This window comes from Pseudopipra pipra, chromosome 2, assembly GCF_036250125.1.
Source record: "Pseudopipra pipra isolate bDixPip1 chromosome 2, bDixPip1.hap1, whole genome shotgun sequence".
Lineage (NCBI taxonomy): Eukaryota > Metazoa > Chordata > Aves > Passeriformes > Pipridae > Pseudopipra > Pseudopipra pipra.
The window spans coordinates 4839052-4855387 of NC_087550.1; the positions used below are offsets into that span (position 1 = coordinate 4839052).

At 47.5% G+C, this 16336-nt stretch overlaps 1 protein-coding gene and 1 long non-coding RNA gene across 4 annotated transcripts in view; both read left to right on the top strand.

Moving 5' to 3' along the window:
- Window positions 1-75: 75 nt before the first annotated feature.
- On the top strand, window positions 76-7836 carry LOC135408362 (uncharacterized). Its single transcript, XR_010427548.1, has 3 exons — window positions 76-1436; window positions 2193-2332; window positions 6118-7836. It is a non-coding gene; the product is annotated as an uncharacterized LOC135408362 (long non-coding RNA).
- Window positions 7837-9350: 1514 nt separating this feature from the next.
- RCSD1 (RCSD domain containing 1) overlaps window positions 9351-16336 on the top strand; it is a 32753-nt gene continuing 25767 nt past the window's right edge. For all 3 annotated transcript variants that reach the window (XM_064643555.1, XM_064643559.1, XM_064643561.1), the window contains exon 1: window positions 9351-9557. In XM_064643555.1, the coding sequence (XP_064499625.1) occupies window positions 9552-9557 (6 nt within the window). In that variant the 5' untranslated portion in view covers window positions 9351-9551. The remainder of the gene's footprint in view (window positions 9558-16336) is intronic.

A 16336-nucleotide genomic window follows, 5' to 3' on the forward strand; every position in this document is an offset into this window, starting at 1 on the left:
CGCGTCGCGGGGGCGGGGCCTCTCCGCTCCCCGCCAATGGGAACGGCGCTGCCCGCCCGCCTTCACCAATGAGAGGCAATTCTGGGAGTGAGGGGTTGGCCCGCCCGCCATCAGCCAATGGACTCGCGAGGTCCGCGCTCTTCGGCCAATGAGAAGCGCAGGAGGCGGGTCCATGAGCGCAGATGTTGTAAACAACCCTGAGGGCGCTTACACGGCGTCCGGCGGTCTGTGAGGGAGGGAGGCGGGGCGGAGTCACCACCAGCCCGGCAGTCAGTGAGAGTCTGTTCAGAATCGCAAGGTCACAGGATGAATAGGTGGGAAAAGACCTCTGAGATCACCCAGTCCGACCTGTGACCGAACACCACCGTGTCAACCAGACCATGGCACTGAGCGCCACGGCCAGTCCGTCCGTTAACACCTCGAGGGAGCGTGACTCCACCGCCTCCCTGGGCAGCCCCTTCCAATGTCTGATCACCCTTTCCATGAGGAAGTTACTCCTAATGTCCAACCTAAACCGCCCCTGGCACAGCTTAAGGCTGTGTCCTCTCGTCTTATTGCTGGGAGACGAGCCCGACACCCCCCGGCTACAGCCTCCTTTCAGGGAGTTGGAGAGAGTGATAAGGTCATCCCCGAGCCTCCTTTGCTTCAGGCTGATTCTCCCCAGCTCCCTCAGCTACTTCTTATAGGACTTGTGCTCCAGACCCTTCCCCAGCTCCACTGCCCTTCTCTGGACATGCTCCAGCACCTCAATGTCTTTCCTGGAGTGAGGGGCCCAGAACTGGACACAGCACTCGAGGTGCGGCCTCACCAGTGCCGAGTACTGGGGGAGCTGATCCAGCTGGTCACAGTGTTCCTGATCCAGGCCAGGATGCCACTGGCCTTCTTGGCCCCCTGGGCACACGCTGGCTCGTGTCCAGCTGCTGTGGACCAGCACCCCCCAGGCCTGTTCCACCGGGCCGCTTTCCAGCCGCTCTGTCCCCAGCCTGCAGCGCTCCGTGGGGTTGTTGTGACCGAAGTGTTGGTCCTGTCGAACCTCGCAGCGCTGGCCTGAGCCCGCAGAATTCCCTGGCAATCAATCACGTGTCGATGGGGCGGCAGGATTGGCTCCCCCGGTCCATCGGGACAGGGATCCCGTCGGGCTGCGGGGGGCGCTGGCGGGACGCGGCTCCGGCGGCTCCCGGCGGCGGTTCCCGGCCCTTCTCGGCGGCTCCCGGCGGTTCCCGGCGGCTGGATCAGAGCCAGCCCCGCACGAAAGCGCTGCCCACCCACCCTCCGGCACCCACCGCCCGGAGCCGGTCCGTCCTGCGGGGTCCGGGTGACCCGGGATAGCCCATGGCACGGTGCCCCGCAGCAGTCAGATCCTGGAAGTGTTCAAAAAAACCCACGTGGATATGGCACTTGAGGACGTGGTTTAGCGGTGCACGCGGCAGTGCTGGGTTAGTGGCTGGGCTTGATCTTAAAGGTCTTTTCTAACCTGAACAATTTTGTGGTTCAAAGGGTGGTTGTGGCACCATCAGCCCCACTGTCCCTGCCCACTGCCAAATCAGTCTCAAGGGCTGGTTCTGTGTCACCTCAGGTGTTTGTGCCCAGCTTTCCCTAAGAGAAACTTTGTCATTTAATTACAGCAAGCGGGGACTATCTCGAACTGGTGTAGACAGCAAAGACTAGGATGATTTGCCATTAGGCAGAGCTCAGGTCTTATCTCTTGCACACTGCAGGCTCTGTACATCAGAGCCCTCTCTTCTGCGAGACTTGGTTTTCCTAGTTGAACACCATTCCACTGAAGGCCACTTAATTGCATTACTTACCCAAATAAACACTGAGCTATACCTTATTGTAGCCACCACTTTGTGCTCAGTATCCTTACAAAGATTTGTATAAAGAGATGTTTTTAACTGGGGTAATACTGAAACTTGATTCAACTTGCCCTGAAAGACAGTGAATTTTCATTTTTCCTCTTCAATCCTACCAAGTATGTCCTGCAATGTACCACTGAGAAACCCAAATTAACTTACTGTGTGACTACAATCTGCCCTTACAGCACCCACAGCTTGTAGAAGGCTGGATGGATCATCCTGTTGGGCTGAATTCAGGAAGAAAAACACACCACACATCCCTCTCCTGCCATTTATCTGCTGTCCTATACAGGCAGAACAAAATAATTTTTCCTCCATCATTCCTCTTGCCTGCAGGGCACGGACAGAGATTCCTGCCTCTCCTCTGGATCCCGGACACACAGAGCCTTCTGCTGCTGCCTCCTCCTGGAAAAAAAAAGAAAAAGAAAAAGAAAAAGGGGTGCTCTGAACCCCTGATGTGCAGACATTCAGCTCAGGTAGGTGGTTGAGCTTGGGAGTGGCAACCACTCCAGCAAATAAAGCCATACAGGCGGCCTTGTGTGTAGTACAGGACAAGGGATGTTTCAGGGCAGAGTGCTGAGGAGAAAACCAGAGGGAGAAGAGGAGTGAGTTATGAGAGAAGAGACTGTGCTAAAGGTTGTCTTTGTGTATGCAGGATTATACAACTTGTTCAGGTGAGGGGCGGGAGTGGAACATGTTGGAGGGAAAAAGACAGGAGCTGCTCTGCACGAGTGAGAAGAGTATGGAAGAAAGGGTCAAAAATGGTTTAGAAGAAATATCTTAGGAAAGAAAAGGGGATGAGGAAAACAAGATGTAACAAACTCATTTTGTTGAGAGTTTTTTATGGCCAAAACAGAGACATTATAAATTGCTCTTTTCTGTCCCTACCAACATGTGTGTGCACACACACAAACTGCATGTTTCTCTCCATTTTCAGTCCTGCCCTTGGAGAGCCTGGGAGCTCTACTTGATCTATTTGATGCAGTCAAAGGGATGAGTGGGGGTGGTGGTAGGGTATAAGTGTGTGAATGGTGTTAATGGGGAACAGCAGGGCATGACAGGGAACAGGCAGGAGGTGGTTGGTGGGGTCAGCACAGGAAAGAAGGGATACCATAGAGAGCACGTGGAAGTAACAAACAATTAGTGCCACAGGGGCAGGAAAAAAAAGGATAGAAAGGAAAGAAGATAGGATGTGGCAAGCAGGGCTAGCAATTCTTTATTACTGTTATTATTTTGCTCAGAAAACAAAAAATCCATGTTCTGGCTTTAGATATATGTATTTGCTGAATGTGGCCATCCCTCCTATTATAGGAAGGGTACATGTTACTGGAGCCGCACAGCCCCTGTGGCAGGAGAGTCAAAGTGAACCTGGTAGAGAGAGTGGGAGATCATTCCTCAGTCCCCCTGCCACCACTGGGAACACACGGCGGTATCTCAGGTGCCAAGAGAAAAAAACCATCCAAACAAGGTCTGCCAAGTTTTCCTTGCCTCCCCCTGCCCTTTTACAGCCTTGTGGCACACCTGCAGCATTCCCTGTCCCCAAATTCAAAGAGCTGCTGCTGCCTGACCCTAGTGGATTTGGGCTGATGAGTCTGGTGGGAATTCAGTGCTTGGCAGGATTTATGGAAGCAAATAGCATTGGCTTTCCTCTGCAGAGAATAGAATTTATTAATCTGAGTGGTCTCTGCAGTGGACAGTGCACAGCGATGTATAGACTGTCTTGAGCATTGCAGTGAAAAAAGAGGGCTTGTTTTGGTGCCCTATTTCTTGGATGGGCTGTGTGGAGTGAACCTGTGGGGTGAGGGATAAGGTCTTTAAGTCTTTCAGCTTGCTCTGAAAGGATGAATTATCTCAAGTCAATCTCCAGGCTCTCTCACTTGCTCAGCTGGATTTCAGAGAAAGGAGAAGGATTCTCTCTGCTGTGGTGCAATATGTCTAGGGGCTCTCAGCACCCTTGCATAACAAGGTCAAGAAAGTATTGCCAGCCAGTACTTCTCATTTTCAACTCATGTGCTTTGTTGCATTAAAAAAACAGTAAATAGTTAATATCTCACCAAAGATGGAGCCAGTTTACTCCTTCCTGCAGGAGTTGGCCAGCTCATGGATCAGTCTTTATTTCACTGTGTTTTACATGTGATAGACTTCAGGCTGTGTCTCTGGAGAAGATGTATTTTAGCCAGAGAGTGGGCTGGTGTACCATCATGCTTTGTCTGCCCTCTTCACAGCTGGATTGCCCCGAGCCAGCTCTCTCTTTAGACGGCCTGGCTGTGGGATGGGCTGGGCAAGGTTTGGCTGTGGGCTGGGCTGGGCAAGGTTTGGCTGTGGGCTGGGCTGGGCAAGGTTTCTCCTCAGACACCCAGTCTGGCTGTGCACTGGTCCGGGCTTCCTGTCTCGGTCATGCAGTCTGTCCGTGAACAGAAACCTGTCTGTGTCCAGATAACACTTGCGGGCTGTGCAGCCTCGCTGTGTGTAGAGCTTGGCCAGCTCTCTGCATCCAAATGACAGCCAGAGTGATTAAAGTGATTAAAGCCACTTGCCGCGGTGTGTGACAGGAGCGACTGACCTGTGAGTCAGCTCTGGCAAAAGCTGAAGCACTCAGTGCTTTGAAGTGCCAGCACTCAGTGCCACATGAGACCCACCATGCAAATTGTTTCTAAAAATGTTGGTTAGATACCCTCCTGAGGAGATATCAGTCCTGCCAAACAGTGTGGCACTGCTGCTGTTAGGAAATGGCACAGAACACAGACCTTTGCTGAACACAAAAAGGTGTTAACGTGCTTTGTTCTTATCCTCAGAGTTCCTGAATTGCCTTGGTTGGGAATTTAGCTTTTTTAGCTGACCTTTTCATCAGTGTTGTTTTTAGAAGATAGTTACAATGAACACAGAGCTGGCCTGGTATTCAGCTGAAAGTCCTTTTACCTTTTTTAGCAGCCACCACACAGGCAGTGGCAAGGCAAACTTCTCTTCTCCATAACCAGCTGGGGACCAGAAATGTTTTCCCATTTTCAGTCAGAAAATTGTGCTATTCAGTCAACACTTGAGCTGAGGAAGCTGTTTTTGTGGGCCACTGCTTGTGACACTGCTTTCTAGGATGTTGAGAGACAGGCAGTGGGACTGGCCCGAGAACAGTGTAATCAAAAACATGGTTGTATCCGACACAGACACCTGGGATTGTATCAGCACTCATGTTCTAAGTGGTTTTGTTTGTTCATATTAAGTTTTGTTGTGTATTAAAACTAGTAACTGATAGAGGGATTGTTCAGTCTGGAAGCAAGGTGTCAATGGCTGATGCTGGTAATATTTGTCCCATCACTATATTAATACAGTGGGTTGCAGCCATGCCTCTTAATACCCCAGCTCACTTTGTTCTCTGGAGTTAAGCAGATCAGCAGTGAAAGAAGAGCTTTCCAAAGAACGAGATGACACCAGCTGCCTGTATACCACCCACCAGCCCTAAGTGGCCTGGTATGAATGAGGGTGAGCCACCTCAGTGTGACCTCATGACTACAAGCATCACAGGTGAAATGCTCCCTGTATCATACAGCATTTTCCTAACTTTACTCTGCTTAGGGACAGGCTTTTGCTCAGAGCCTGGGAATTAAGAAGCCTGGTCCATGTGAACCGTGATTTTAGCACTCAGGTGCCAGCTGGCAGTCAGGGACACATTCAATATTTCAGTTAGTCTCCGTCACCTACTTTTCTATGTATGAAAAACACACGATCTCACGCTCCCTGTCCGACACAGCTCAGCAAGAGTCACTTATAACCTTTCATTTAACCCAAGCATCTTTGGTAACGGGGCTTTCCCTCTCGCCCCGGTTCCCAGGGGTGCACAGTGTCCGTGTGTCCGTGTGGGTGCTGGCACGTGAGCACGGTGTGTGCCCGTGTGCTCCCAGACGTGCCTCGCTGCAGCTGCACGGCCCGACCAGAGAAATGCCGATGGTACAGAGAGTTCCAGCTGACTTCATTTCCTGCTGATAACTCCCCGAAGAGGAGGGTGAGGCTCCGCGTCCGCAGCGTTAGTTTAAAATGCTGAGGGGTGAGGGCAGAGGCTTCAGAGCCGAATGGTGGGTTCAACAAAGGGAGTTTCCCCTACAAAAACGCTGCTCACGTTCGCTTCCTGTCAGGTTGCCATTGTCAGAGGGGCTGGTGTGCAAAGCCAACCCAAAACAGGATGTTGGCTTTTAGAGTTGATTGATCTTTGAAATGCAAATGCCTTTTTTTTTTTCCTGTGGTTACCTTATCCCCCTTTTTTTTTCAGTTGAGAATTGAGTTGCTTGAGTGGGAACAGGAAGGGTTGAGACCCGTTTTCAGGCAGTCGAAAGCCCAACATAGTAACAGCTGCTGGGTAATAGTATGAATTCTGGGAAATCATGTGGATAGCAGCAGCCAAAGCCAGACAGAGAGGTGGACAGAATGATTTCAGATACTGGCATTGACAGGTGAGCTCTACCAAACCCTCGACAAATGCCTTGACAAAGTACAGAATTTCAATCTGTCTTTCAGGGACCCACAGCTCCCTCCACCCGTTGCTCATCCACCACTCTGACAAACATACCTTCCCAGATTTGGCAGCTACGCAGACACACCCTAATGAGGTTGCTGTGTGGGCACAAATGCCAGTCAAAGCTTCAGATGCCCTCAGAAACTTTTTTTACTAGCTAGTCTCTGAATAAAGAATTGCCACATGCCTACATCTCCTCTCTGTCGCTCACTCTAGCACCCTGTGGAGGTTCCACTGCCCATCCTCTATAGCTAAAATGGAGGAGGCCAGCAAATATTAGAAGTGGTGTTTCTGAGCAGGGCAGAACTACTTATGCTGCCTGTTTTGCAGGAATGCCAGGATAGAGGAGTTCCTTGCACCTCTCCCCCACGTGGTGGCCGTAGCAGGAGTACCAGTTCCTTTGGCCCGAAGCAAACTTGCTGGTTTGGCCTCACAAGTCTTGAAAATAATGAGCTGGGAAGCTGCAAAATCCAGGCAGCCACAGTTGCAACATTTTCTCAGTCCAATGAAGTTTCCCCCTACAGCCCCTTTTAACGGCACTTGTGGTGATGTGGATGGGGTTTTTTTCCTCCAAAGCAGAACAAATGTAGCAACTTTTTTTTTTTTTTTTTGCATATAAGAACAAGTTAGTCTCCTAGACACTGCTGTATCCCAGAAAGTCTCTAAGCAGAGATGTACCCAGGGATGTAGAGAGTCATACTCACAGGTACCTCACATTCATACTTGCATATATGCATTGTGTAAAACACCCAGTTTCTCAGTATAACCTCCCTTAATAACGTTTGTTACAAAGTCCTGGCAGTCGAAACATGTGGGTTGTTTGCTCAGAGTTTCTGGTGTTTTTCAGTCCAGAAAAAAGAAAGAGGAGAATCAAGCCACACTTCATGTCTTCCTGTCTGGAGAAAAATATGCACCTTATTTCTGTGCTTTCTCTCCTTGCTCCTGAAGGAAGAAAGATTTAGCATTAAAAAACTGAATACTGTGTACCGTGCTCAGAGCAGTGGCATTTGGGAATCCTACTGGCAGAGAAGATTTGCTCTGTGGCAAGATCCTTGGGAGCAGAAATAGAGTGAAGAATTGTGGTGGGGCAGCTGCAACTACCTTTGCTTTATTGATATGGGTAAAGTGATACTGGTTCTGTCTGGCGGTTTCCTTTTCTGTAGAACTAAGCAAACAGTTTCCTCTGCAGAGTACAACCCCTGAAAGCAAAAAGAAAATACTGAAAGAGAAGGTGAACAGCATGAAGCAGCCATTGGAGGTGTGATTTTGACAGTCTGTTACATGACAGAAATCTTGAAAACAACACTTGTGACCCATGTCCAGTGAAATCCCTGAGCTTGAAATCCTCCTTCTGTCCTGAGAGCAAGCAAAGCACGGGCAGGAGAAGAATCCTGCCCTCCCTGCTTCTCAATTCAGTTCCTATTCCCTCTCCTGACCTATCATTGTCAGGACTTGAAGAAATGAATAGGATTTCCAATCAAGCAGTTTCATTTTTATGTTTCTTTTAGATCTTTAATCTCTCTTCTTCTATCTACGGTTGCAGTATCTTTTGGTTACTTACAGCAGAGAGGTTTCAACTAATCTAGTGTTTCAACAACTGAAGATTAATTAGTCCTGTTGCCCAATCTTCAGATTGCAGCAACTCAGCCTATCGCTCTTTTGGCTGGGGACAGAGTAACTGTTGTATATTGAATTTGGGAAATAATGAGATCACGATTTAAAGCTGCTAATTCCACAGGAGTCCCACAGCTTGCAGTACAGCAACAGTTAACTACACTGTAAGGACAACTGTTGGTAACAGTAAACTGGGATATCATGATGCTTACATTTAAATCCATTCTGGAGTGTTTTCAGCCATAGCCAGCAGGGACTTGTGAAACACTGCAAAGCAAAAGTATGCATCCCTTTTAGAAAAATATGCTTTAACCCTCTTCTGCCCCCAAGGTATCCTGCCAAAATGACGATATGACATTGTGTCACTCTGCAGCTGCACACAAGACAAGGAAGCCAGCAGAAGACAAAGGGAGTGTTTCCAAATTCCTCTGCACCACCCTGCTCTGAGAGGTGGGGACTGAAATTCTTGAGAAGGAAGCATATGCAAACAGTTGCTAAAAGAGATGTCCGGTTTGCAATACTGTGATCAGAATGGAAAGGGAAACTGTAGCAAAACATTCCAGAGGCTTCATTTTCCCCCATCTGAATTTTTCTATCACCATGAAAGCTTCTCACTTCCAGTGCACAAGTATGTCCATCCCTGTGGAGGGAGGGAAGAACAACCTGCACCTTCTGATCTGGTGTTGTGAGGCACAAACTCAGGGTGGAAGGAGCTAGTCCTGCTCTGCAGCTGGACAGTGACAACCTTGCATGGGGACCCTCTGCTTGTGCCCACATTTGAGCAACACCCTGTTGTCTCTCTGGGGAATCACCCAGCAGATATTGTCCTTCCTGGGGGTCCTAGCCATGCACCAGGACATCAAAGCCTTAAATTCTGTTCAACCCCAATAATCACCCTCTCTCTCCTCCTATTCTGCCTGTCTAACCACTCTAAAGACAGTTCGCTGCTGACCGAAATTACTGAAAAGTGTGAAGGAAGAGAGGAGGGAAGCTGCAGTTAGAGGGAAAGAGATCGTCCTCACAAATAACGAGCAGGAGACCCTGCAGACTTGGAAAGGGAAGCATGGATAGGGGAGATCCAGGCAGAGATACTGGGGCAGCAACCAGAAGGAGTGGAGAGAAATAAAGACAAAACAGGGGTGAGTGGGTGGGAGGGGAATAAAGATAAGGTGATAGAAAATACAGAGGGGAGAAAGAAGGGAAGGGAGGAAATGCACATGTGGTGTCCCCAAGTTTGGGCGCAGCGGCAGAGTTTGTTGCTTGTTGTCTCCTGAGCCCAGCACTCAGGGAAGGACAGTATCTGTTTAGATTTGTGTCTAAATTTAAACCCTGATTGCCTTGCCTCCCCCTCCTCTCCCCTCCCTCCCTTCCTCTCACCCACCCGCCCTTCTTCCTTGTTCGTAGTGCAGGGCCACTCGCTGGGCTCTGTCCGTTTTCAAGCTGAGCAGGGGCTTGGATATAACACTCCCTCCACGGCGGCACGATTTTGCTCTGGCTCGGCTGAAGTTTTCCCACAGATAAGAGGGAAAGGGGTGGGGAAGAAAGATTGCCCCGAGGACACCTCTTTCTTGCAGGACATGGAGGTAAAGAAAACTTTTATTTCCACTAGCTTGTGACTCGCTCCTCGATCTGCTTTAGCTCCACCTTGCAAAGCAATTTCTCACTAAAGGCAGCTTCAAAATCTCTCTTCGCTGGAGTTCAGATAAAGGTCTCTCCCCTCCCACTCCCCCAGCCCCTGCCATGCACCTCAGACTATTTTGTGGCTTTTAGTCCAGATTTGGAAAGTAAGGGGATGTTATGGGGAGAAATTACATCTGTGAAAGGGGAACGAGGAAGGACTGCCATTTACTGTTTTAATCTCTGAGGTGGGAAAGAGAGTTAGATTTTAAAAGGTATCATTTTGAAAGGGGGTTTTAAGAAGCCTTTAAAAATGGGGACATAAGGAGAAGGAACAAACCGTGCAGGCTTGGGAGGCTGCTTGGGGTTGATTCCTACCCAACCCGTGCAGCAGCAGCAGTGATTTGGACCCTGAGCTGTGTGAACCCCTCGTTCCACGTGGATTGGGAGGTGTCACTTTCGTTATCAATAGAGTATTTTGGTTCATGAAAGAGGACCCAAGAACTGTTGCTTCAGCAAGGTAGATGAGTAGCACACCCCCGGAGGGTTTCCTGTCCTTTTTTTCTCCATGCCACATGTCCCGTGCTTCAGGAGAGTTGGATCTCATGTCTCGGAGGGGGGGGGGGGGGCACACAGCTGGTGGACAGCAGTCTGGCTTCCTTGGTATTTACGTCCAAGCCTTCTCCTGTATAACACCCTCTTGGGCAAGGCAGTTCACCTCCCCTTGGTTCTTTTTCCATTCATTCAAAATGGGAATGATGGTGCTTGTTTCGGTCATGTCAGACTGGATTTGCAAGCTTTACGAACAGTTTTTTTAAGTGGCAAAGGAATAAAAATATTTATTTTTAGGAGGGGCACAGGAAATAGAAAGGTGATTACAACATTGGCAAAACCTCAAATGACGAAAGAGAGGACATTTGGTATTTCTCTTAGCTAAAGAGAGATCTTACTAAACACTTTATATTAGATAAGCATTTTTCTGCATGGATGAAGTCCCAACAGCAGGGGACACACAACAGAGCCAGAGAACAGAGTTCTTGAAGCACCACTTAAGTTTGCCTTTGAAGATTTCCAGCGCATAGCTCAGTTGGGCAGTTCTGATAACACGCAGGTGCTCACGTTACCATCCTTGTTATCTGTGCTGACTGTCCCCACAGGCAGGGGTTAAAGATCTGGTGTGTCCAGGCATGTTCATGACAAAAAAAGTCCTCAATCAAACTATCTGAATAGATTTTGGGGTGGAGAAAAGACCAAGCAGTGGTCACACCAACTCAGCACAGACTACATGTGGCATGACAGATACACAGCTTTATAAGGGCTTTCAGGTTTGACAGAGCCCGATTCAGTAACTGCTAATACTCCTTTTATTCTTTTTCACTGTGTAGTATCCTGGGATGTCTTAGAGGGGATGGGGAGCTCTTAATTTTTATGTCCTCTATGCACAGTAAGCCACATATGGAGCAAAGACTGACTTAGAGCTGAAGCAGATATTTTGTCATGTTGAGGACACTCTCCCCTACCCCCTCTCCTCTTCTCCTCTCCACACACAGAGGACTGCACCCCTTGAGTATTTTCTGTTGTCTACCACAGCGGTGTTTTGGAGTAGAAAGTGGCAGACCTGCCATTTCCTTTGGGAGATGTGTGACACATATGGAAGGTCTGATGGTCAGGAAGCTTCTCTGAAGTATACAACCTAAAAGTTCCCTGCTCTTGATTTTGCCCCTTTACCTCTATTTCACACTTTTTGCCCTGGTTACCTTTTTTTATCATCTATAGATTGCTGTTTCCATTCTTATTTTTAAGATATCTCAATTCCCAAGCTATTTTATAAGTAGTGCATTTGGTCATGCCCCAAGCCTCCGAAAAAGTGTTTAATGTCCCAAAGATAAGAAGATATTAGACCAAAATAGAGCCAAGAGCAAGAACTTGAGTTCCCATCAGTTGATTTTCTCCACTCTGTTTCTTCCTGAGGGCTTTTCACAGGCATCATAAACAGGACCCAGAGACTCAGCACAGTCTTTTGCTTTAAAACCAGATTTAATGATCCTGTGCAACAGGAACGAGAAGTCCTGTCATTTCCCCCTTTGCTTCATCATTGGCAGGCAGGGCTGCTCTGTGCTTTCCTGCTGGCATAACTGGTAAGCTCTTTGCTCTGATGGGACACATGAGGATTACCAGCATTAGGGGAAAAAGGGCAGAGGGCTGACCTAGACAGCTGATTTCCATCACGTCTCTGGCAGGAAGACCCTAGTTTTGAAAAACCCACAGGAGTGAGATAGCTGGGATTGCTTTCTCAGAGTGGTTAGTGTGGGTTTGCCACTCCTTAGGGACTAGTACCTTAGCCATTCTGCTGTCAGGAATGTACCACATCGAAAGTAGTAACTGAAACCATTTAAGACCCTGAAGAGGGAGAAAAAGGCAGCAAAATGCTGTTCTTGCAGTTCATGTAATTTTGGGAGTCTGCTGATCTTCAGTTTGGGATTTTTTTTTAAGATGCAGCTTCTTGATGCAAGATAGATTTCAGAATAATTTTTCTTTCCAGTGTTAGGACTGATGAAAGGAACTTGAAATCACAAAGCTTATACCACAGACTGTTAACATGAGGAGTTCATATCAAAAATGTGTAAAGCTGCACTGATGAAAGCTAAGCCATTTATAAAACACTAAACATTCTTTGCACTCATGGCACAAAAGGATCAGAAATTTTTGTGTTGCTGTGTTAGTTTACATCTTCAGATTTGGTCCAAGCTGTCTAATTCCCAGAGCTGTACCAAACCTTGCTGCAGATGTGAGCTAAGGCATCTGCTGAAAGTGCTTGTGGTTTTCTGCAGCCCAACAGCAGTCATGGCATTCCTCTTCCCAGCCTCTCTGTAGGAGCTTGGGAGCATGGAGACACTTGAACTTTACTCACACAGCAAAGGGAAGCAATCCAAGACTGAATTTTGCTTTAGTGGCTCCCTGTGGTGTGATGGGTTCCTAAGCCGCAAAGGTGCAGCAATCAGGTTTATTTTGGGAAGGCTCCCTCTTCTTTGTGCCTACCAACAGTTGTAGTTTAATTTTGTGACATCTCCATTCCCATGTCTCTTTTCTGTAAGTACTCCTGCTAGATCTTCCTTTTTCCTGTTGGTACGCTGGCTCAGGAGAGGGACAGCTTTTCCAGGGCTGAGGGCAGATCTCTGCTCACTTCACCACTTCCCTTCTGGGCAACCTACTGGGCATGGCTCCAGCTCCAGGCCCTGTGCTCTCCCTGCACCAATGTTTTCATCTTGGACATCTTGAGTAACTGCTTGGAGTCACTGCTTTTTTCAGTAAAGCCCCACCTCCTGTGTCAGGTGAGGATACCACAGAGGGGTCCTGCCCCACTCTAGTGAGGAGCAGAGCAGTGTGGAGAAAATTCCTGAGTCTGCCATTCTCCATCTCACTGAGAGACTGCAGAAACTTCCTGGGGTTCAAACACATTCCTTCCTTCAACAGGCAAGGTCAAAAGCACTGTTTTTCTTTGTGCTATGGTCTGCCAGACATCACAACATTTCCAGGTCCAGTATCTCAGTTGCTGCACCATTCCCACAGCCACAAGGAATGACACCCTCACCCAAACGACAGGGCAGCTTGCTTTCAGAACAGGCACTTACCCTGTCCTTAGGAAAACTGCACGAAGGATATGTGACCTGTCACCCAAGAGGACTGAAGTGGAGGGGATGTACAGATGATGGGGCTGAAATCTGTGACCATCGTGGTCCTCAGAGCAGCAGGACAGTAGGTGAGCTGGGCTGAGAGAGGTCTCTGCCCACCCTTGCAGCTGTGGAGCAGAGATTAACAGGCATTATGCCATGGTTAGGCCTGCCAGGAAACAATTTTCCTTTCTCAGGAAACTCTGATGCTTGACTTTCACTCTGAAAGTTAAAACAATAATTTTCCCCTCTTTTTGGTTTTGCTTACAGAACAGTTTAACCTCAAATACACTTGTTTTCAGTGTTTCCTCCCAAACTCATCAAAGTGACACATTTGTGCAGGGTGTCTGTGTAGATAAAGGGAAGAGTATTTAAATACATCAGGAGAGATACCATATGACCCTATTTTATTCCTCAGGTCTGGGCAGATTTAGGACCTGCATGTTTGCAGCAGAGGGTCCTGGAAAGGATCAGATTTGCCAGACTTCCATATCACAGCAACTGGAGGCCTCTCACTTAAAGGACAGAAAACAGCAAACCCAAACCTCATGGGCTGTGCTGTGACCCTTTCATGTACCTAGCAGAGACCCCAGAGTAAATGGAATTCAGGCTTTTCCCGTGTCACCAGAGAGGGCTGATTCTTCTGAACCCCTCCTCACTCCCCAGTGTAACCTTTGGTTGTCTGAGTGTCCCAAGTCATGGGATTGCATCTTGGAAACACTTCTATCCTGTACTCCACAGTCTAATCGAGCAGCATATTATGCATACCTTCTCATACATTCCCAGCATCGCCTTATCTGAAGAACAGGGGAAAAGATCAGCATTGCTTTATCAATACCTGCTGCTAGAAAACCTTCTTGTCATGGAAATAGCCAAGCCCATAGAAACTAGGGTTGATTTTCCATTCTGTTTTCACCTGGCTAGTTAACAGTAGTTAACAGACTTGCCAGATTGACAGCTGGTATAGATGCATGGCTTTTTCTTTCGTTCTTCATCATCAAATTTTAAAAGAGCTCAAAGCCTATACAGTTTACAAAGTTGTGAGCTGGTTTTTGTTGCATACAAGAGTCCTCAGGTAAATAAACCTGTTTGCCCTTTGTAAAGAGATGCACACGATATTGTGGTCAGTGTGGATTACTAATGGCCAGTCTGCAAAGGATATTGATTCACCACTGCCAGCTTCAACAAAGTTCATCTCAGGCTTCTCAAATGCACAGAGAATTGAAGTGTGTGGTTTGGAAAGCCTAGGTATCTAAAGAGTGCAGACCAGCGACTTGTTGTGCACAGAAAGGCACAAAAATGCAAAGAAGGAAATCTGGCTCAGAAGAATGGAGTCCAACAAGTCAGTGTGGCTTTGCAGGGAGACAGAGGACAGTAGTCTAAAACTTTCAACACAGAGGAAACAGAAGGAGTTAGTGCACTGGAAAAGCAGCATGCCTGGGAATAATGGGATCCAATTAAAGGGAAGATTTATATCTCACCAAATAGCAGGAAAGATTTGTAACAGTGAGGTCTGGCAGAGTTTGGGATAGTGTGCTGGAAACCAAATGTAGTGGAAATCTCTTTCCCATGAATGATTCAAAAATAGACTGGGCTGACCATAAGAAAGATAATGGCAGGAGTGATCTGTTGTATTCAGGCAGTAGCATTGACAGGGCCATCAGAGGGGCCAGGACCATACTGTTTCTGCAGTTCTGCAGTTCTTCCACGTGTGGGGCTGCTGGCAGAAGCTAGTGGCTATTCAGCATCAGGCCCCAAAAGTGTTTATGATTCCTCCCTGCTGCAGTATGTTGTTGAAGCCCAGCAAACTACTGCCTGTGGGAAGCTTAGGTCAAAATAAATTGGCATCACATCTGCAAGAGTCTGGGAATGGTTATTTTATTGCCCGTGTAAAACACGAAACCAATTTTATTTTTATTCTTTCTTCCTGTTTCTTTATCCTTTAAAACTGTGTACTGCAACAGCAATCATGGCTTATTCAAGTCAATAATCTGGAAATACCTTTCTGCTGAGTGCCATGTCCCCCTGATGTAAGTTCAGGTGAAACATGTCCTGTTTTAATATACACACACTTGAGCTTGTGTGCCAGGCTTCCCAGGAATTTCACCCCTTGGGCCCTATAGCCAGTGCATGTTTAGCTTGTGAAATGTGCCCAGTTTAATTTGATTTCCCACTTGGTCTTTACAAAGCACACAGAGTTGTCAACATGGTCCCTCCATGAAAACCCAGTGTTTTCATTCCCAATCTGGAGCTGTTCACTCCCAGTTAGAGGCAGAGGGACTCTCCATGCAAACAAACATGGGCATGCACGTGGTCCTCAAGGAGGAAACTGGAAACCTCTTTTTGTAGCCCATGGGAGAGAAAAGCTATTGAGTAATGAAACTGTCATGCTTTATTTCTTCTAACTCTGCTCTGCAGCAGAAAAATCGTTGGCTCATTCCAGCAATTCCAGCAGTTGTAAGTGGAATATAATTTTTCTTCTTAACACCTTTCATTTTAAGATCTGTGAATTCAGTGACATGCTGGCAAGAGCTTCCTAGTGCTGACTTAGTCCCTGAGCAAGTGGTGTGCAGGCACTGAGCCCACACTTCCTGCACACCTGGTTCCGGTGGCCCAGCTTATATCTGGAGAAACTGTGCCTGAGGTTGAAGGAACTTAGTCCCTCTTCTTGCCACAGAGAGAACATGTAAACGGGTTTCAATCAGCCAGCAGGAAAAAGAAACGGAGCACTGAAGTAGGTAGAGTGTTTTGAAGCTCTTACAAACGTTGGGTTTCTCCGTTACAACATTTTGGGAGATTTTTATGATCAGGTTTACTCAGAAACAGAGATCATTATCTTCTTCAGATCACCCAAAAAAATCTACGTCCAAGGCCAAGCTGCAACTCAGGAGTTGCTTGTGTGCATTTTCCTTAAGGTATATAGAGTCATTTAACTATGGAAAACACTAAATTTCTAGTGCATCATTATGGCTGACCCAGACTGGGCTGAAAATTCACTTTTCAAATATAACAGCAAATTAAAGCTGCCTGGGTGCATTTGCCTGGAGTAGGACCTGATTTTCAGTGGTCTCACA